At 41.2% G+C, this 22,197-nt stretch overlaps 1 protein-coding gene across 2 annotated transcripts; it reads left to right on the top strand.

Moving 5' to 3' along the window:
- Nucleotides 1-502: 502 nt before the first annotated feature.
- Nucleotides 503-15,540, top strand: pdcd6 (programmed cell death 6). 2 transcript variants are annotated; one of them, XM_053412527.1, is made up of 6 exons: nt 503-749; nt 4,499-4,560; nt 11,551-11,595; nt 12,493-12,663; nt 13,045-13,154; nt 14,324-15,540. In XM_053412527.1, the coding sequence occupies exons 1-6, from the start codon at nt 667-669 to the stop codon at nt 14,420-14,422; spliced, it is 570 nt and encodes a 189-aa protein (XP_053268502.1). In that variant the 5' UTR covers nt 503-666; the 3' UTR covers nt 14,423-15,540. The 2 variants fall into 2 exon arrangements, with proteins under 2 accessions (XP_053268502.1, XP_053268503.1); XM_053412528.1 differs by having other exon boundaries at nt 506-749; nt 12,493-12,651.
- The last annotated feature ends 6,657 nt before the right edge of the window (nt 15,541-22,197 follow it).

The raw sequence follows: 22,197 nt of genomic DNA, 5'->3' as shown, positions 1-22,197 counted from the left end.
TAGTTAAAATACATAAAGCTGCAAACTGGTTTGACTGCCTGTAGCTTTGAACTATTTAAAGTCCCTGTGCCAATGAACAGCAATGTTTTACTGTTTTCGTTTTTGTTTTTGGTTGGGAAATCAGATTATGCTCTAATCCAGTTGGTTTCTATTATTAATTCGTTACAAGCTGTCATGGCATTGATGACTTTTGCTTTGTAGAATATCGAACTGAATAGTGTCTGACCTCCCTGCTGCCAGTGGTTTTACGATGAATGTGGAATTGTGCCTTTATTACAATAAGATAAATAACACAACACAGTGTTTTCAAAATCAATATTTTCAACAATAGAAATATTTAATAAAAATCTGAACAAATTGAGTCCAGCCATTCATTTCAGTATGCAAATTTTTCTTTTCTTTTTCTAAACTTTTTTCTATTTTTACTCCGTTGAGTGAGGAGAGGAAAGTGTGACGTCACTTTCCTTCCGGGTAGTGGTCAGTGATTGGCCACGCCCCTGTGCGCGAGAAGGCGGGCGTTTGACGTCGGACGGGCGCGTCGCTGTCGGAGAGAAGCTGCTGCTGCTGCTCAGGGACTCGAACTACAAACTCCGGCGGCAGGAGAGACGCAGTGTGTCGGTCTGACTCAAACGTTTCCTGCCTGGCTCTTTATTCAAAAAAACTAAAATGGCGTATCACAGTCCGTACAGAGCTCCAATGCAGACCAACGCTCCCCCGGACCAGGGCTTCCTGTGGAATATCTTCCAGAGGTGAGTGAGCTGAGGGCGGGTTGTGCTTTGCTTTGTGTGTCGGCAGAATGACATAAAGTGTGTGTCTGGGGCTGTGTGTGTGTGTGTGTGAGACTGTGTGTGTCGGCAAAATGACAGAGTGTGTATGTGTGGGGCTGTGTGTGTCTTTGCGGTTGTGTCTTTACTCCTCATGAGTATGTGTGTGTGTGTGTGTGTGTGTGTGTGTGTGTGTGCGTGTGCGTGTGCGTGTGTGTGACAGCGGGGCTCCGCAGTGAAACGAGGGATTTGTCAGCTCTCGTGTTTCCTCGCAGCTTCCTGGAAACATCTGGAAGCTACACGTCACTCAGCAGGTCGCGTTACATATCGGTGCATTACTTTAGCTCAGTTGTCTTATTGTTGCCGTTCAACCCGTGAACCCATCTCCCCTTCACCAGTTTCCAAAACTGGGCTCCAAGGACCTCCAGGAGTCCTTGAATGCCTCTTACCCGGATCTCCCTGCAACAATTCAAGATTTCTCCTTTCAATACACATATAACGGGAAATATTTCATTCATGCTTTCTTCTGCTATCGCCTCTCTTCCCAGCCCGCATAGTAAAACCCTTTCAAGATGGGGTTCCCTTCAGAAACCTGCCAGTTGTAGGTGTATATGACGCAGGGTACAGGCTGACATGAATGCCAGAGACCAGATCTTCAATTCTAAGATCATATAGCTACTGTAACCTGTGTTGTTTTCTGTCTCCGTTTAGTCTCAGTGGCGGCGTTCAACCATTCACCGTCATCCATTTCACAACAGCCTGAGTCAAAAGTGTGTCGGCAGCATCTTAGAAGGTCATGCCGGTTGTAGGCAGTGAGGGAAACACTTGAAATGCTTTGGTCCCTGCTAATAGTTAACTATACAGTTATGTAATACTGCAGAGGATTTTTTTTTCTTCCTCCTCCCGCTTTTTTTTCTTACAACATTGAGTTGCTGCAGGCATGGCAAGGCTTTTGAAACCGGCTTAATGAATTATTTATGTATGGTGCAAACCCCCCTTAGAAATTAGGTCAGATGTATATATTTGATCTTACGTATCTTTTGCTTTCGCTAAAAGCCACACAAACAGATGACTATTACATCTGTGTGCTCACAGAGCCATCATCACTCTGCTTCTCACAATAGGAACACACACTCACACACTGTCGTCTCTCACATGAGCATTGCGCTGCCTCATGCGTTGCCTGTTGGGAAAAATCTGGCAGAGGAGTGCTGGAATTCCCTCAGTCATGTGACCAGATTCAATAGAGCATAGTTGACTGGGAGGTCTCTCTGTGTCTGTGTGTCACGCACACACACACATGCACACACCCCCTACCCTTCTATGACTCACTGTCCTGCTGTTGGAAACCTGCTCAGGTCACAGCCCTTAACTCTGTGTATCCTGTCTCATCATGAATCTGTATTTTTCTGACTGGACATGTTGACACGTTGACAGATTAGGCATTCATTCTCAAGTGTTTGGCACAGGGAATGGTAAAAGTAGACTGCAGTCATTCGGTTTCTAAGTTGACTGTTTGTTTTCTTCTATTTATTAAATTCCATGACTTGACGTGAGAATGAGTCTCGAAGAAGTCAATCTCATCTTTGTGCCAACATACCAGTGCTTGATGCTGGAATTACTAAAATGTTTGCACCTATCCCTTCACCAGTCAACAACAAATAGAACTTGTTGAAGCACATACCTCGGCCAAGGCCAAACAGTCCACCAAAATTCAACTGAACCTTATTAAGGTCATAGATTTCAGGCCTCTGAGTATGTTTTTTTTTTAATCAAGATCCATAAATTAAGCCATGGATCAACAGCGGAAAACACGACCTCCTTGGCAGAGGGGTTCAGGGTTTGAGTTTGGATTAGATCCATAACGCAGATTCATTTCTATTCAAGAAAAATATGTTTTCTCGCTGTCTATGACTTCAGTGTCAGTGAGTCTAGAAATAGTAGCAATGGAAACTGCCTCTTGGACAATGGGCTTTCCATGGAAGGTTTTGTGAATGCAGCTTTAATTTGGCCTTTGAAGCAACGGTGACATTTTCTTACTCTTGGACCTATTTATGTGGAAAGTAGGGCGAGTTTTGTTCCAGAAACCATATTCTAACCTCATTGCTTAATGGGACATAGTGACACATGGGAAAATCTGAGCACAGTAACCCACTCAGCCATGATGTTTTATGTTGCCTTTTTTTGTTAACCTCCCAGTGTTGTATTTGACTTCGTGAATTTAGACTGTTTTGCTAGAAGAGAAAGTTTTAGCGACTTTTTTAGGTAAAAGTCTGGTGAGGTGACTCTACCTGAAACTCAGTGAATGAGTAAATGGAGGGAAGACTGGGGGAGAAAGAGGGAGAGCAGATGTACACACTACACGTCTTTGAGTTAATCTGTCGGTGTTTGTAAAAGGTTGGGTACCCCACTCCCGGCTCGAACCTAACCACTCGTCACCACCACTGTGACAAAGCTCTCATTTATGGAGGCATGCTGAGAGCTGTGTTTCTCCCCAGGGAGAGAGGACAAGGTCTCCTTATGTAAGGTTTATTTTTATTTTTTTTAGCTGGGAGCAAGTACACACAGCGACATATATCTGATCACTGTAAAGAAAGCTATGAATGCTGCAGATATTAGGATATGATGTCGTACCAACTGGGAGCAGAAACTCAGCCCACACACTTGGCACTGGGACGATCCTATGTGTATGTTTTTTTGTTTTGTTTTTTTTACTTGGGGGGTTTCCCGTCTCCTCTCCCGCTTCTTCTCTGCTGGTATTCACCGTGTGTTTATTCAGTTAGCTCTGTGTTGATAGGTTGGGCCTAGCCGGTTGCTAAGGAACAACTGACTCATGGGATGTTTGACTAAGCTACATGAGTGTAGTCCATATTATTTTCGAACTATGGAGCCTGTTATGCGTGTCATAGTCCAGCCTGTTAATGTTTTTCCTTCCGCAACACAGAGAAGGACTCCTGTCTGAGATAGAGCTGAGGATTTTAAACCTTATCTGGAAACTTACATGTTCAGCTAACTTGTATTTAAGTTTAGATGGTTCAACAATCAAAAGAAAGAGTAAGCACATCAATACCAATTACCAATGATTAACAGATGGGTGTTGGTCTCAGGATGATGAAAAATCATTACTACTTTCATTCAAACACAAGAAGATAAACATAAACCCCAATTAAAGTTATAACATAGTGTAAAATAAGATATGTCGCCACTTTAATCCACACATGTTTGAATATAAAGGAGCACGAACACAATGAATAGGAGCGAAAACACAGCTCAACCAAAACTATTAAGAGCTAAAAGACAACAAATAAGAGTAAAAACAGTAATTTGTTAAGCTCTTTAGTGACATTTTTAAATATTAAAAGGAGCTTACATAGTTTTGCCTCCATTTGTAAAGACAGAGCAAAGACATAATGTAACCAGTCCCTCTGTGTCTTTCTTCAAAAATGTTTACAGTTGCCAACATTCAGTTTCACTTTGCTGAGGATCAACACTCACACTATGACAAACACATGCCCAGCCTGTCTAGCTGCTCTCAGGGGAGACACGTGTGTACATGCTTCCTCGTGTTTCTCTATCACAGACCTCCATTCAGTCCCAGTTGACTGTTGAAGTACTAACACACGCTCAGGAGGATAAGGTTTCAGCTGACGAGTGCTGCTGCCCGCTGCTGTTGAGCGTGTGGGTGTGTAAAATGGTTACTGCAGGCACTATCTAATCTTTGTGTTCCTCCCCAGGGTTGACAAGGACCGGAGTGGAGTGATATCAGACTCAGAGCTTCAGCAGGCCTTATCGAATGGTATGTATCTGTGTCGCACATTTTTTAAATAACTTTTCTATTTACTTTCTCAATCTCTGCCACTTCCATTTTTGTTTCTTTCCATTGGCAGTTTATTAGGCACCCTTTGCTGAAACCAATGCAATCTAATACAGCTGTCTGGCAATAAATAATATCTTAATCAAGGTGATAATGTAACTTTAGAGATTCATTGATTCGAGCTAGTGATCATTATAAAGGATATAGTTTGTGGAGCTAAGAACACCCTCCATGATGCCTTGCTGCCTTTGTGATGACCATAGAATGTATTTAAACATGGATGATGCCCCTATTCACTTCCTCCCACTATCCAGAAATTAAGCCAAAATATGCTCCATAGAGGAACACTGCCATCTTGCGCATTTGGAGCATTCCTGGACAAATACAGACTTGAACATCTGTTTGTTAAGAACCACCTAACGAGACCGAAACATATTTATCTAATCCATTCGCCATCCACTAACACTGAATCGCCTGGATTTATGACCTAAACTGCGGCCAGCCACCAGAGGGCGATCAAAAGGCTTCACTTTTGGGAGCTGTCATGTTCGCCATCTTGATATACAATCTATGGTCGGGCTGGCTGGGACTCCAACCAGGAACCTGCTAGAGCACAAATGCCCATGTGGTACCTCCCTCAGGTTTCGGCTGTCAGATTCCCATGACCTGTACTTGCTTCAGCAACCAATTCATACCACACAAGCTCATGTCAGCTTGATTAGCTAGTTAGCTTAAGAGAATAGAAAGCTTGACAGGCATATAGCACCTATCTCAAGACGTTTTCCAATAGAGAGTGCTGGTGAATGAGAGTTCATCTGATAGAGGTCTCAAAATATAAAACAAGTCAGCATAAAAAGGACCCGGATAGAAAACATAAAGATTACAGCTTCTTGTGATGGAGTCCTACTCTTTCCAGGAGGATGATCTGGAGCAGAGGGACTCGAACAGGATTACAAGTTCAGTTCCTAGTTGGTTTCCTGAACTAGAAAATACCTGATTCTTCTAGACAGTTTAATGGGCAGTGTTGAATAGATGTCACAGGCCATCTCCTCTGCTCAAGTCGCTCTCGCTCAGACTGAGAGGAGCTTCCAAAAGGCATCAGACTGGTCAAATCTATGTTCGTGCCCCCACATAAACACAACACTGCACCAGCATTGCGTCTAGACCTTGCTTTCAATGTGACATGGAGAATGATTGATAAGACATATGCTGTATATCACAGCGGAGATTGCGCTGAAGCTCTGGTTTATAACGGTTTAATATTTGTGTTTTCATTAGACTATAAGGTACTCCTCATCAGCTTTATAACTGAATTGTTCGGTTGTCTTTTCGAAGACCGTTGAGCAGATTACTCTCCTCCGAAAGCCCATTTATGTGTGGGCAGGGGCACCTCCAGAGGAAACCAGAAGAGGAAGAGTGGAAGCCAGCAGCTGCAGAGAAAGAAGCTTTTATCAGGCTCCACAGCGGCTCTGGCTCAGCGTACTGATAAGTGCAAGTGTGTGTTTGTGTGTGCATTAGAATGTGTGGTTATCTACGTGGGTCTTATTCTTTTCATCTATTTTGTTTCGGGTTGATGTTTTTTACTTTGCGTGTATGTGTTTAATTATCGGTGTTGTTTGTTTGTATGTACGTAGATGTGTTGGGTACACCATGCTGTGATTGTGCCTGCACTGAACAGCAGGTTGCCTGGTTCACTCTCCGCCAGTTCATTAGGCTCACTGTGATGTGACACAGAGCCAGTGAAGCTGAACTTACTGCGCCGTATCCTGTCCTGCGGTTTGCACGCTAAACCTGCCAGACCTGCCACTGTCCGTGTGCTGCCGCTCTAATGTCCCCACATATGCTCAGACGGTGAGGAGGAAGGCACTGGTAGGTGAGGCTGTGGCTGGTAGATTTCTTATCTCTCCATTCTGTACTCGGCCATCCATCAGTAGATTTCAAATCAATGTCAGCCTCCTCTTCCCGGTTGCGCATGCGGAAAATCTGCTCACAGGATGAGGTATTTTCAACGGTTTCCAGCCCAGTTTCTCTTTTATCCAGCATTTGGATTCCTCTGATCCTGTATGCTCTTTGTCAGGATGCCATTTTTTTGTCGTCTTTCAACCAGCATTAATATCTCTTCCCTTTATATCGCTTCCTACTGGCAGAGGATTACTTGCCTTCTCTTAATTACAAACTAACAAAATTACATGTTCTCCCATTCACTGGCATCAGCTCAGTACCTGCTGTGTCATCTGGACGGTTTGGTCTCCCGTCACTGCGACTTTCTATCTTTGTCTCTCGCCCATGCTCCCCTACTCAGTCCTCACCTTTCTCCCTCTGTCTCTCTCTCTCGTTCTTCTTCTTTACCTCCACCTCTCCATCCCTCTATCATTCCTGGCTGTGGAAGTGTATCATCCTCAATAATACAGTGATTGCTTCAGTGCTGCTGAAGTGTATGCATGTTGTTGTTTTGCCTCTGCCTTGTAGCCACACCATTTAATATAATTATTTGGCCTCTCTCCGCTCAGCAGTGGGTGGATATCATACCCAACTGTCATTCACTCTCCTGTGCTCACAGATTTATTAATACCCCCTCTGAGGTACGAAACTTGGTGGAAGGATGCAATGGGAGACAAGGAGGAATTCATTAGATTTGATGTTGACCTAGATCAGGGGTCACATCAAGGAATTTGTTCATTTCATAATGTCAGAAAGAGAATTTTGTTAAACATTATATTTGATTTTCTACAGAATTATTAGTGAATCTTGATTTAAAAAAAATCTAACATATTTTATAGGTTGGTATCAATGAGTGTGCAATGTTGTGCAGATTCAAATAACAATCTGGATCTAGTGGATTTAAATGTGGTTTCATAGGGCCATAATTTTTACCAGCCGCTGTACAGTAACAAATAGGGCTAGAAACCTGTAACTACCACCAATGTGTAGCGGAGAAAGGTAGTATGGTCTTAGCTATAAGGCTTGATTAATTCAAGGGGACTGTTGGGACTTGGCAGAGGTATGCGCTCTACTGCATGCAATCCACTTCTCCTTGAGTTATTTATTTAAGTGTGTTGGAGTAGCAATAGCCATGAAAATTAACTAATTAATTAAAACTAACCACAGCTGAGGGAGCACCAGCCTGCTGTGCAGATTGCAAACCTGACTAAATGACAGGAGTCAAGGAGCTTGTTCAGCAATCCCTTCCTTGACAACCCTACATTTGAAGTGTTTTGTAAGTGAGGTGTAGGTGCGGCACAATTTCATTAGTTTCCTCATTTTATATATCAACAGTTCTGCTTTGCCACTTCTACTTTAGCAGTGGATGAGATGCCTTATACACTCACTATGTGAGACCCTTTAATTTGTCTGCGGCACCTACTGTTCATGATTGACTGGATTCCGAACATACTGTTTCATGTGACAGATTTTTATCTGGCATAAACCATAAACAGAAACTGAGAACCACTCGCTGACTGCTGAGTCATTGGCTACTTATTGTTTCTGTTTTCTTAACTCATTAGCAATGATTTGGTTGAATCCCAGTGTTATCAGGGGTCCAAGCTTCTTGCTCTTATTCTTCTATTCTTCTGCTAAGTGTCAGGCTGACTCAGACAGCAAAAAAACACAAGAAAAAAATATATCTTAACACTCATTGACCTCTAGGGGTCACTGTAACAATCCATTTTACGTTTTCATAATGACGTCAAATGGGTTGACCCAGAGTCCTCAGTTCACCAGTATCTCCTCTTAAACTCTCCTCTGCTTTAACAATACCAAGTTTTCACGCCTTTTAAAAAAATCGCAAGTGAAATACTGGAATCAGACATATAAGGTTTTCAACTAATCATCCCTCCATAATGTTTGATTTGTAGGTTTTTCCTTTTACCTCTCAAGGTTAAACTGTTACTTTTTAAATTTAAACACTATTTAGTTAGTGTGTTTTGGTTGAAATCTGGGAAACTACTTTGTGTGGTTTTGTGTTTAAAAGTTCATCCATTTATGCTTACGTATGTCAAGTGTATTTACACAAGCATCTCACTGAACCCCAGTGCAACCTGTTATATATATGTGTATACGTTGCAGTCTGTTCACACTGTTTTTCCACAAGTCTGCCTCCCTCCTCACCTCCTATATCGCCCCTCTCTTCCCTTCTCCTGAGAGAGCGCAGTGTGTGGACCGGACAGAAGTCGTATTGTCCGATTTGGCAATCAGCAAACACAAACATCTCAACCATACAGACTGCATCACACCAGGCAGCCGCGGTCTGTCTGTCTGCTCATTTTGAAGATTTAAGGCAGATTTATACACAATTGAGACGAAATCTCACGTTCCTGTTTGTAATTAATGTAGAAACACATGTAGAAAGCAAATTTCATGATCTTAAAAGTAATAGTTGAGGTTAAATTTGACTTTTACTGGGATTTCTGGGATGGTCGGATCTCAGTACAGAAAATAAAAATCTTTGACTCGAGCTTGAGATTTATAGCACAGAAAGAAATATTTGAGAGAAATTGTGTTATATGTTAGATTGTTTGAGAAAACAAAACTATATTCTCAGCTCATTAGTTTAGCATTATCCATGATATAATAACCCATCTAAGATAGTTTTACTTGTGTACACTTTTCTGTTCTCCATATCTCAAATTGCTCACTTGAATGTGGCCATTGTTGAACTTCTTATCAGTTTGATGATGGTTCCTGTTGGCTCACAGGGTTTATGTTAGTAAATCATTATCAAATCAACAATATAAATTGTCAAATTTACAGACCCAGCTGCTCATACATCCTGATGTGTTCAGGACATGTATTGAGACTAAGTCTGTAGCCACTCTCCAGTCTCTAAAATGCTTAGGGAGACGAGCCTTTAATCGGTCTGCACAGCTGAAGACAAAAACACAGCACTCTGTGACAGGGGTTCTGCAAATTAATTCCACATCAATACGCATATGAATCGCTTTGTTTTTTGCTTGAGAGCAGCATTATCGGGATATAGATTTTGGCTTGAACGCTGTCTCCAGTAAGACCTTGCATGTGGTCCCAGAACAGCTCCACCCACTGTCCCAGACAGCCTCACCCATCAATAAAACAAACGGAGGCAGAGAGAGGAGCTGTCGAGTATCTCCTCTGAACTCTGAAACACTGCGGGACATATTTCTGTGCCAAAATCTTGGCTATCATTTATGGAGTTTGCTTGAGATAAAATATACCTTTTTATTTAGTTGTACGGTTTTAAACAGAACCATCTAATCTTGTTTCACTGGAAACCTGCTCACTGCTGCCAGAGCAAGGGAAAAGAAAATCTACCAGTCATGAACAGCACGGTGTGAAAAAGGCTCCACACTATGCCATCAAGGTGTTACAAAGCTGCAGATAGAGCTTGAGGGAGCAATCACAAGTAGGCCAAAGAGTTCAAGTAATGGCAACAAAAAACAATCTGCAAATGTTATGTGGGCCTTCTCATTTCCTTGTGTCCCTACTCTTTTGTTCCCTTTGTTCATTATCTTCCCTCTTGCTCTTTTCCTTATTTCTTCTCTCTTGTCTCTTCCCTTCTCTGCATCCTCCCTCAGTCACTCTCCTTTGTTTCTCGCCGTGAACTGTGGGCCTCTGTAATGAAGTGAGATGGTGAGTCAGCAAGGATTTAGATGGCCCGATAGATCTCAGTGTGTTGAGAACTGAGTGTGTGAAGAAAGGCTGTAAAGTATAGACACCCTGCTCAACTCAGTACCCATCAGTCGTTTTCTGGCCATAGAGATGACAGCAGTTTGTCCTGTAGATGAAAAATAACTATTTCTCTTGTGTTTGGGGAAAAAAGGGCCTGTCACAGAACTGCCTTCAAGACTGTTTCTTTCCTTTTTAAGAAGACTTCTCTGTGAAAGACGTTTGATGCGAGATAAAAATGGAATCATGAATTTCTTTTTTTTGTTTGTTCTTGATCTTCTTTGCGCTGGTGTCCATTGGACATCAACAACTATCTTAGGATGTTGCTGATCACTTTTAAACCCCTAAATGTGGAAGGACACTGAATATTTTCAGTTTCTATAATTAAAAACTAAAGGACTATTCTTTCCTGATCAGAACAATAGAACTTGGAAACTCAAATGAACTGTAGTGCACTACCTAGTGTGACGTGTCAAAACATCTCAAGTAGTGTTCTATCTGTGCAAATGGTTTCTGATTATGGGTCCATCCTGTCCCACAAACTGACACAGTACAAATGGAACATAGAGAGTTGATCTGACAATATTAATACCAATATTGTTAATCTCAAGATCACTATATTAACATGGTGGCATTTTCTTATCCCAAGATAGTAAAGTGAATAATCCAGGGCTAAAAAACTGTAGATGATATCCCTAAATTATTATTATGAGATACAGTAGTGGTCCCTTCTAAAAATAGATATAGACACAGAAATTATCCTAAGAGAATCTGGTGACAAAGTCATGATGAGAATAAAACAGATTATTTACTGGAGATGCTGTCAATACCTTGAGGAAAATAATTAAGGCTGTAGCTCCTCTCAGCTTCTGTACTTTGACAACAGCATTTTCTCTGACAAGCTTCCAGCACTGTAAAGCCTTTATTCACTCATACTTTTGTAGTTCTATGATCTGTTTGCCTGTACCACTCATGTATTTTTAACTTCCAGATAATTTAGTTTAGATGTTTTTATCATCATTGTTTAAGTCATTATGTTTTTGGGTTGTCTATCCAGCTGTACTTCCAATTCTTCTTGTAGCCTAAACATTGTTTTTTTGGGCCTTTTGAACTCAAGTCTGCCTTTAGGAAATGTATTCAAAATTCAAAAGATTTGATTAAAAAAATTAATAATTCACAGTGACCTCATATGAGTCTTGTCATAGAAAGATATGTGGACTGAAACAGCACTGTTGGAGGCATACAACTGAAGTGCGATAATTCTAGTGCTCACATACCAAAACAGCCCACATTGCATTGGTATGTGACCGGTATTTTTTCTGTCTGCAGGCACATGGACTCCTTTCAACCCGGTGACAGTCCGCTCCATCATATGTAAGTAAATTCTCAGATTGACACTTGTTTGTTTGTTTCCTCTCCATGACGATCGGATAAATGGATTACGTTTTGAGAAAAAAACGAAGGCTCAAACAAAGACCTCGGTGTTGCTCAAGTGGAAACCTGCAGCCAACACTAAAGGGAGGACGAGAGAGCACCAAGAAGGAAGTGGGGAAGCTTGTATCGTAAGGAACCTGTCGGTGGCCTCAGACGCCAAATATTGACCCGGTTCCACTTTCAAGGCAGTTGCATTATGCATTTGATGTTGAATACGTCTAAATACATTTTAGTTCAGTTCTCTGTTGGCAGCTTCAGTGCTGTAGGTCAGACTTAACTTCACCATACACATAAACTACAAACATTGAATTTATTACGCCACCATAACAATGTCATCTTGTGAACATGATATCTCGCTCTGGTTTTTAATATGCTTTTGTTTCTTAATATAACATAGCATAGCATAACCTGGTATGTTTTTGCTGTGTGACTTGCAGAGTAAATCTCTATAATTCCATTGCCTCCCGTTCTCACAGGGCCATGCTCAGTCAATCATTTTGTTTAAAAGTCCCCCGCAAGAAGCCTATCCTGTGATAGCACTCCCTTTGTGTGGAGGTAATTGGATTGAACCACAGGGGAGTGAGGAGTGGATTAAAGTTGAGGGGGATCAAACTGTCTTCTTCCAGTGTTGTGGTGTTTTGAATCTTATGAAACAGGAGTTAGTCGAGTGTGGGGCGTCCCTTCCTGATCATATGTATTAGCATGATTGCTTTCAGGACATGTTTCATCCATCACTTCTAGACTTTTGAGTAAATGTATGAGTGGGTGTGAGAGAGACATCAAGTGAATACTACATTTTATATTTTATTCTCATATTTCTCTCCCTTTTTCATTCAGCCATGTTCGATAGGGAAAATAAAGGCGGCGTGAACTTCAACGAGTTTGCTGGTGTGTGGAAGTACATCACGGACTGGCAGAACATCTTCAGGAACTACGACAGGGACAACTCCGGCTTCATTGATAAGAACGAGCTTAAACAGGCGCTGACTGGATTCGGTGAGACACGAAGTATGCTGGTATATAATTACACTGAATCGCTGTGGTGGTGGGCTGCGTGGCTGTTTAGATGACTAATCATTTCTCTGAATTAGAAGGTCAGATTCTGTCCTTTCAATTCCTCTGTGCGTTTGTATGGACCAGCATGCTATTAGAACACTCTATATCTACTTTATACTTCATTGTGTAGTAAATACGCTGCTAAAGCTTTACTTTCACTCTCATGAATCCTATTATTTGTATTTGACAAGCAGCTCCTGGCTGGAATCTACAGCACTTATTGTTGACCAAAACGATTAGTGAGCATTAACTTATGGAAAATTTACAGAGCGTACACGGAATGTTAAAACATTTCTGAAATGTTTAAAACATCATATTTGTTGTCATGTACAGGTTATCGTCTATCAGACCAGTTCTACAGCACGTTGATAGAGAAGTTCGACCGCCAGAGGAAGGGACAGGTGGCCTTCGATGACTTCATCCAGTGCTGTATTGTACTACAGGTGACACATTTATGCAAATGTATAAAAAATGGATCTCATTCTCAAAAGTATCCAGGCTATTAATTCACTTTGTAGAAGCCCTTTTGGAAGCACTTAAAGCTTTGAATCTTCTCGGGAAAGCCTCAATAAGGTTTGCACTTATGGATCTGGGTAGTTAACTCTATTTTTCCTGGCAGATCCTCTCAAGCTGTCATATATAATGGAAAGCATATTTGAACTGTCAAATTGAAGTCTCGGTGTCTGGATGTTCAATGGGGGTTTAAGTCTGGGCGTCGGCTCAGCCACTATAGCACAGTGAGGGACTCGTCCCACAGTAGATTCAGTTGTGTCATTGTCCTGCTGCAAGTAGTCTCAGGTCATATGTGCTAGGGAGCAGGTTTTTTTCACATGCTGCCTTCACTCTCTCTTTAATTCTGACCCAGCTTCCTGTCCCTGCCCCCCTTAGAATGACACTGCCACTACTATGCTTTACCACAGGGATGGTATTAACCAGTTGATGAGCCGTGTCGGGTGTTTCTGCCCAACGGCTTCAATATTTGTCCCATTAGAGCAGAGAAGAGAATGTTTGTCCTCATGCTCTGTTCGTTAAATGGTGTTTGGCAAACTCCAAACAGGCTGTCATGTTCCTTTTACACAAAGTGACTTCAGTGTAGCTACTCAACCAGAAAGGCCCGATGAGTGGAGGGATGCTGAGGAGGTTTCCCCTTGTGTGAACGCAGCTAAATGCATCCTCAATGCGTCCTGAGACCAAAAACATATTCTGGGGTGGTCTTGGACGCATTTGGCCACACCCTCTTTAGCTGTGTGAAGTTAACGTAAATGTGTCCTGAGCCACATATGAAGGACGGCCTACCGCCACAATATCAACACTGACCACCACATAATTAGAAATACTCGAATGATGTAATGGAGGATATCATGAATAAAGGATGTTCTTAGCATTTGCATCAAGGCAGTGTAATGTAACTGCAGCCTTTAACTGTTAAAGATATGATCAATAAACCCTTCAGGTACGTAGTTTAACATTTAACATCTCAACACGTGTCAGCTAATCACCTTGGTTTGCTATTAAATCCATGCAGTATGCTGATGTAGAATTTGAGGCTTTAGAGCAGTTTGGTTTTGTAATATTCAAAAAGTAAATGATGTCTTTTCCTGTCTTTTCACAGAGGTTGACTGACGTGTTCAGGCGGTACGATACAGACCAAGACGGCTGGATCCAGGTTTCATATGAACAGTATCTTTCCATGGTCTTCAATATCGTATAACGCACACGGAGCACAACAGAAGAGCACAACTGGACCCAACTGTGCCAAAGCTCCCGGCAACCGAATGTCTGCCATGGTGGACACTACAAGTTTTTTTTTTAAACCGGGTTTTCAGAACAGTTGGGCTGTTTCACACAAAATTAAAAAACCTTAGGGTTCCCAGGGGAGAAAAGGGAGGCCTCCAATAGGTTATTGTAGGTGCTTAAATTAATGTATTTTATGAAAATACATTAATTATGTAAAAATAAATAAATAGTTTATGGAAGTAAACAGGATAAATGCATGTGCGTCTCCCACCATCTCTCGGGTCCTCGACACATAAGCTGTCTCTTTTACATTGGTTTCTGTGAGCTGCTAGTTCTCATATACCTTTGGATACCTTTATCCTTTAACTCAAACTCTGCAGGTTGAGTCCTTTTAATTTGAGGGAATTGGGAAAAGTCCTTAAATGTGATGTGCAGAATATGTGGGAACCCTGGAACCTATCTCAATAAAACAGGTACGCCAATTTCTTTGCAAATTTTCTTTTTCGAAACCCTCCTGATGAACAGATTTGTCCGGGAATCTAAAACTTGAAGTTTAAAAAAAACCTTGTAGTGTTTAGTTCGTTCACCGACATGAACGATGTCCGTGTTGGGGACTCGGTGGGGGGGAATCTTTATGGACACATCTGTCTTTCTTGTCAGTCTAAGTGTTATTGTCAACAAACCTTTTAATGTCTTAACTTTAAATTGATGAAAAATATAAATGGTGCATTGTAAATATGATTTCAGATGCATTGCATGCTTATCAGGGAAATTTATCCCCACTTTGAAGCATGCTTTCCCTTTATCTCTCGTCTTTTTTCCTCAGCCCTATTTTGCTCAAAGCCATGTTTACAAAAACTGTGAAAGCAGGTGACGCTCTGCTTTGAGATTCACTAACATGCCAGCTTACATGCCATATTTGTACAAACATTTTTAACTGCAAATCTCCAAATGTTAGAACATAGGATTTTTTGGTAGCGGTTGAGCATAATGCCTTTAGTATGGCTTATTTTTTGTGCATGATGCCTTAAAATGTGTAAAAACAACACAAAAGAGAAATCTTTTATTAAAAAAAAAAGTAAGAACATCTGATGTGGAGTCTGTTTTTTATTATTTGGGACATTAAAGTCACGTTGCCTTTCAGGGGGAAGCCAGGGAGTCAACGCAGCTAAACGTCGCCCTCTGCTGTATATTTGCGGTCTTTTCCACTGCAGTGCACCTATCACAGAATATTGCAAATTGTTTTCATTTTATTTTTTAAGCTTAGGTTTGCTTTGGTTAGTTTGGTTTACAGTAAAATCCCGCAACACTAAAACAGATGGAGAAGTCAGGGTAAAGTTTATTTATACAGCACATTTCATGTAACAAGACTCAATGTGCTTCATGACAAAAAGCATAGATAAAAAAAATACATGACATGGTTTTACATATGAGTTAAAATAGATCAGAATAAAAACAAGAGGTATACAACTATTTGAGAGGAAACTGACAAGAAAGAAAAGGGTGACTACACCAATATAGTCATCAGGGTAGTGGCGCAGTAATGTCTATAGGAGGCAGTAGAGGCTGTCATACTGTCAGCACAAGCAAAATAACATAATTTAGAGTCAGCACAGCATAAAATAAACCTCATTAAACATTTACAAAGTTTATAATTTAAACATAACAATTTTTACAATAAGATTTCACTCATAATATGTATGAGACAGGTTGGACCTTGGTGTTCAGCTCCATTAAGCTTATATGGACAACAAGGTCAGGAAAGTAGTAAAACTAAATTATAAACAGCCAATACTCTCCTTTTATTGATTTAGTTTCCATAAATGTCAAGAATACAGTGAGAAACTCTGCCAACAGTCTAAAGCTAAGAGATTCAATTTGACAATTATATAGATTAGGAAAAAAATTAAAATTTTCACATCTTGAGCTGAAACCAAAAAATGTTTGGATCAAGTAGGAGAGATGCTGCCAGATGAGAAGAGGCAGATTCTAGACTTTTCTTAATGTGATGCCATCTTAATCTTTTGTTATCTTTGTGTTTTATTGCCTCTATACTTTTTACTAGCATTTAGTTGCTTTTGTTACATCGTCCTTTTCATTTTATAGTTCCATTCCTTTTATTTGTATTTTCAGCTTTTACGTAATGCTGTCTTTTTTATTCTTCTTAGGGAACGTTTGATTCACATTTGTTTTTTCCGCTTTGGGAATTTTGTCTGTCATTTTATGGCTTCATCTCTGATTCGGACATATGAGTAAATTGTTTTTTAACTTTTAGAAAAGTGCTATAAAAAACAAACACTGAAATATCTTAATAGCTGGTTATTTGAAATTGACCAATTTCATAAGTAATACATTTTTTAACTTTAAAATTTTTGATTAAAAGGTTGATTGTAAATGTATTTAAATGAAATGCTACAGCTGTGATCATCATGTTTAATCTGCGTGACCCTGCAGCCTCACCTCTCGGAACAGCCTGTGTGAGCGAATCCACTGAATCTGTTTTCCACGCTCTGCTATCTTGGATGCTGTTGCTTCTGGCTGCAGCTGGATTCCCTGAGACGACTCTGAACAATGTCAGGGTCAACTGCCACAACCACAGACACACTCACAGACACTCGGAGATGGAGCGGGAGCCGAGGCCATTCCCCCTTAACCCACACCTTTTCTCTCACTGTCTAATTTCCCTCTTTTCTTTCACCCACATAAGACGATCCACATTCCACCTCCGTCCCTCCCACTGTGAGGTTTTAACCTCGTGTCTCTGGGTCAGCCTCTCTTGAGTGTTGTGGTCCATATTGGTTTCTGTCTGTGCATCTCCGTCATTAGCTGCAGGTCAGAATGTGGTCTCAGGGTTGAAGGGGGTCTGTGGTTACCGTGGTGGTAAAGCATCCAGAGTTGTGCTATGCAGCGTAGAAGGAGACAGCGAGGGATCTGTTGGACAAAGACTTGGAAATGTTTGTCCTGTATGGGACAGGTAAGAGGATTGTGAAGGACAGGATGGAGGAAAATCCGGTTTTACCTTTTACCAATGGATTTGAAGGATTTAGTGACTTGCTCATGGGCTCTTCACTAAATCGACATAGTAAAGAGTTCACTAGTCACACCATGGTCTTAAAAACAAGTATTACACCATCAGATAAGAATACCACAACACTCAGGTTCATATCGACTGCCTATAGAGATCTCCAATTCCTCCAGTTTTGCAAAAAGTTAAAGTCTTGGATACGGGTTCCACCATTTTACGCTTTTAACCACATTTGGAGCTGCAACAGTGATCGTGGACTGGAGCTGAGCTATCAACATCCCTCTGCACAGTCTGTTTTTATAGCTTTCAACAAACTTACTGGAATAAATGAGCTCTTAGACACATCATGTTGTAAAAAACTAGTTAAAATGACAAACCAACCTTGAGAAGTTTATTTAACGTGTACTTTGACTTCTTAGCTTGGCCCATGTCCAGTCGAGCCACATGGAAGAGGCTGAATTTAGTACTCGTACTGCAGCAAGCCACCAGGAGTCATCCTAGATGGTTTGGCTTCCCTTTTGGGGATCAAAAAGTTTTCCTCTCAGCCAGCTGTGGAAAACAACGACTGCAGGGACACCATCTATTTCCCGAGGTGAAATTGTCTCAAGTCTTTCTGTAATTACCTCTTGTGGCTGCAGAGGCCGCTGTTGCCACAGCACACGTTACATAGTCTTTCTTTAAGGAGTGATATTAGCTGGAATAAAAGCTGATGTGGTTTTATTAATATTATTTGCATGACTCAAAGGAGAAGAGGCTGTAGCAGCAGTTGGAGCAGGAGTAGAAGTAGTAGAGAGAAATAAATAAATAGGAGGAAAATAGTATGTGTATCAACCCTTGGCTTTTAAGAAGATTCGTAGAGTCCCAGTCTGAAGATTCACAACCTTTTTATTTAAATGGTCATTAAAAATCATCCACACACTGCAACATCGTGAAACAATGTGAAAACTATAAAGATACATACATTAGAAAAATACTATAAAAACCCACACAAAGATTTAAACAAAGGAATTAGCCTACAACTAAAAACAGTGAGTTATCAAATTACATTTGAGGACTAGAACCAGTGAAGAATAAAACCAAATCTCAGCTCATTTTAATAAAATAAGAGTCAGAAACATCATTAGAAATTAGAACAGACAAGTTTCTATCATAGTTTCCAGTGTCACGATCCTAATCAGGGAATTAGGGGCAGGTGCATTCATACACAGGGTCTTCTGATCATGTCTGCAGGGGCAACCTGCCAACACAAAGGGTCACCTGCCCCCTTGTGGAGAGTACAGGAGTGACTATTGAACGGATAACATAAAGCGTAAAATAATAAAGGCCTCAAATATGATAAGATTAGACCTATTGATCCCTCTCAAGCTGCTTTCAGCCGTGCACTTGTAATCTTTCAGAGAGCATGTGAGAACGCAAACGTCTGAGTCAGTTGTTCCTTTTTCTACCAGCCCACAAATAAAATGTCAAGAAGTACAGCACGAAAATCCCCGGCGAGTGAGTGGGCGTGTTAACGACGCTTCGGACATGCAACAGAAGCAAAAGGGAAAGAAGGAGAAGACAAATATCTCAATTGGGCCATACACGTAAAAGATGATGAACTATAGGAAAGACCAGATTTGAGCTTCTGGTGATGGGGCCCGATGCCTTTGCCCGATGTTCTGTAAACAAAGACCTGTGATACATTGTGCTCTCTCTTCTGCAGGCACTGTCCAGCACCTGAATGTTCTGAACACTGTCCTGTATTCGTCAGACAGTCTCCCGCTGCAACTTTGTGGACATTTTTCCGGAGTTCACGTCTGAAATCAAACTAAAACTCTAAAATATGCTTAAAGATCCTGCAGGTTTGAACCAGCTCTGCATAGCTTCTGCTCTTCTGCTCTTCTTCTCTTCTACTCTTCTGCTCTTCTTCTCTTCTGCTCTTCTGCTCTTCTTCTCTTCTTCTCTTCTCCCTAAGGACATGGGGAGTTTTGGGCGCTCCGTCACATTGCGATGCCGATAAACTGCATGACACACTGTTGTTCTACAACTGCCCTGCACTGACCCACAGCTGTAATCAAAGCTCCCAGCTGATGGGTGTTGCTGGCACATGTTTTCACGGTATTAATTTCATTCCAATTTAATTCCTGCTACATTACAGAGGGAGGAGGATTTTTATGAGTCCCCGCCTGAGCCTGTGACATAGTGTTTGTCAGGCTCTTGGGCAATGCTGTAATTACCACATGAATTCAGTGGAAGGGGCTGTGGTCGGAGTATGTTAGTCTTGCATTAATGAGATTATTGTGCATCTGCGTTTGTGATCTGCACATGCATGATGATGTGTGACGGTACATTGGACTTCGGCTCTTTAAGGGAAGAGAAGCTGCCAGCCAGCCCAGAGCAAGCTTCTGTCCAAATTGCAGCCCTCAGACTCCAGCTCAACTTGTTGCTTTTTACATCCTCATCATTTTCCCTTCCTCTCTGACTTTCCAACTGCCTTACTTTGTAATTTTGTGGTCTCCTCCAGGAGGGAATTTCTGTGCTGGTTATGATCTGACGGAGCTGGCCAATCACACAGCCTCCCTCAAATTGGAGCAAGATGTCACCAAGGGTCCCGGTCTGATCGTGAGTGCTGTTAGATCTGTGTGTGTGTGTGTGTGTGTGTGTGTGTGAGGGATATATCTATGCTTCCTCATGATGTTAGTGGAGGCTCATGGTTTCCATAAAATGTACAAATCAGGTAGGGGTTAAGACTCGGCTACAACTTGGATCATTTGTTTCTCTTTTGTTTGACACTTTTTATAAATGAGTCAGGATATTGAATGTGGAACATTTTAGTGGATAAACCAAAGGAAATCAGAGAGGCACAGAAGTATGAAAAGTGTTGTCCAGTCGTGAGTTCAGTGGCTCGTCCTCTTCCAATAGTCCTACTGCTGCTCTTTGCTCTTTCTTTATTCTTTCTTTTAAGGAGACATTAGATTTTTCACTTTTCCCCTTTACTTTAGTTTGTTGCATAGACTAAAGGTAAAAGTTACGCAGAGTTAAAAGGTCGTAAGTCTGGGGTTAAGGGAACTGTTCTGTCCTCAACAGAAAACACTGCTCCCAACATTCCTGCAACAGCTCCTCAGTACTCATGACCTCCATGAAAATCAAGAACCAGGATTATGAGTATATGAAATTATGAACCACATATGGAGGCTCGAGCCATCATTCTCAAAAATATATATATATAAAAAAATCATGAACCTGAATATAAAAATAATGAAAGTAATTGGCATTCTGTTTCTCTTTTAATACCGCGACTGTTAATATTGCTGTTACAAGCCTTCAGCTGTTGGCACTGATAATAGGAGTATAACTCTGCTGCTTCACACTGGTGCTGCAGAAGAGCCAGGAGCCTTTTTTTAAACCATCTCTGCATGTTCCGCCTTATTTTCTGTTTTGCTGCTCCCTTTGCATGTCTGTATTTGCTTAGCCAGTTATATATCTGTCCATGAAAGCACCCCTTGTGCTTTCCTTTGCGTCCGGACACAGATCATCTGTCTCCCGATGCCAGGAAGTCCACACTGTTTCTATTTTTCGGGCTTTGTTAATCTGTCCTCCGTTATCTCCCCCCCATCCTCCTCCTGTTTGTGAGTTTGTGAGTGTAGGACGGAGTCGAGGCGAGATAACGCCAGCGACCGTGACCTTTTGGCATCGCGGCGAGAGTCTGCTGGGCAGTCTTGATAAGTCCAAGAGGAAGCATCCGACTGCCAGGTTTCCACTGCAGGACCAAACACAGCTTACATATTATTTATGTCACACAATTTCCCTCATAAACAACATTTTCCTTTTTTGGCGTCTCGCAGCTCACTGGCACGGCTCGCTCGCTGACTCAGCTATAGTCTTCAGACGAACAAGTAGTACTTTGGATCTTCTGCTGTAAACATTTTAAGCTAATCCTGATCTCAGTGAGTCGTGCTTGGCCTCACTACGTAAAAGTGGCTTGCACTGAACCATTGCATATAGCTGTCGCTGCTCCAGCCGTGCTGCTCGGGGGCTTAAGATATGACCATGTTGTTTATAAATACAGCTGTTGTATTATAGTTTACGGTCAGTGCTAGATGTAGAGTGTAAACATGGAGGGCTTATCATCCCAGGCCTGTAATTTAACAGGAGAACATCCTGGCAGTGCCCTCGCCCGTCTATCGGTCCATTCACCCAAAACTGTGTAGTGGCAAATCCTCACTGCTCGAGGATGTTCCACTCCATCATTATTCAAGACACTACTCAAATTTTTAGATATATTATAATATATTTATATTGTCATTTATTTGTGCAATTAGAGCTTATGATGTTTTTCTAGATGTTTACTACTTTCACTTTAATTTTTAAGAATATCTTCTCTTGATGTTCTGGTTGAATGATCAAGGAGTATTGTTTACAATAAATAAAGAGTTTATTATAGATCACTGGCAAAAACAAAATGATCAGAGGACGAATTTAAGAGAATCAAAGTCACTCGATACAGCAGTCAGTATAGAGTGCATACCTCCACCAAGGCAAAGCATTCACCTTATGAAACCCGATTTAATCTAAACACTACATCTGGATTCTTATTTGGATCTGCACCATAGTGCACATACACATAAATATTAGTCCTCTTAAAATGTTCGATATTTTTCTTTAAGTACCATGAACTATTCTATTAACAAAAAATCAATTGAAATGTTGAATCATGCCCTGTCACAATGTTTAAGAAAGGGAAT

Source organism: Pleuronectes platessa, chromosome 20 (assembly GCF_947347685.1).
Source record: "Pleuronectes platessa chromosome 20, fPlePla1.1, whole genome shotgun sequence".
NCBI classification, from domain to species: domain Eukaryota; kingdom Metazoa; phylum Chordata; class Actinopteri; order Pleuronectiformes; family Pleuronectidae; genus Pleuronectes; species Pleuronectes platessa.
This window is presented reverse-complemented; position numbering and strand designations above follow the sequence as displayed.

Coding starts and splice junctions, on each gene's coding strand:
- pdcd6 (XM_053412527.1), top strand. CDS start 667: ATGGCGTATCACAGTCCGTACAGAGCTCCAATGCAGACCAACGCTCCC. Junction 11,596..12,492: donor GACAGTCCGCTCCATCATAT/GTAAGTAAATTC, acceptor TTTTTCATTCAG/CCATGTTCGATAGGGAAAAT. Junction 13,155..14,323: donor AGTGCTGTATTGTACTACAG/GTGACACATTTA, acceptor GTCTTTTCACAG/AGGTTGACTGACGTGTTCAG.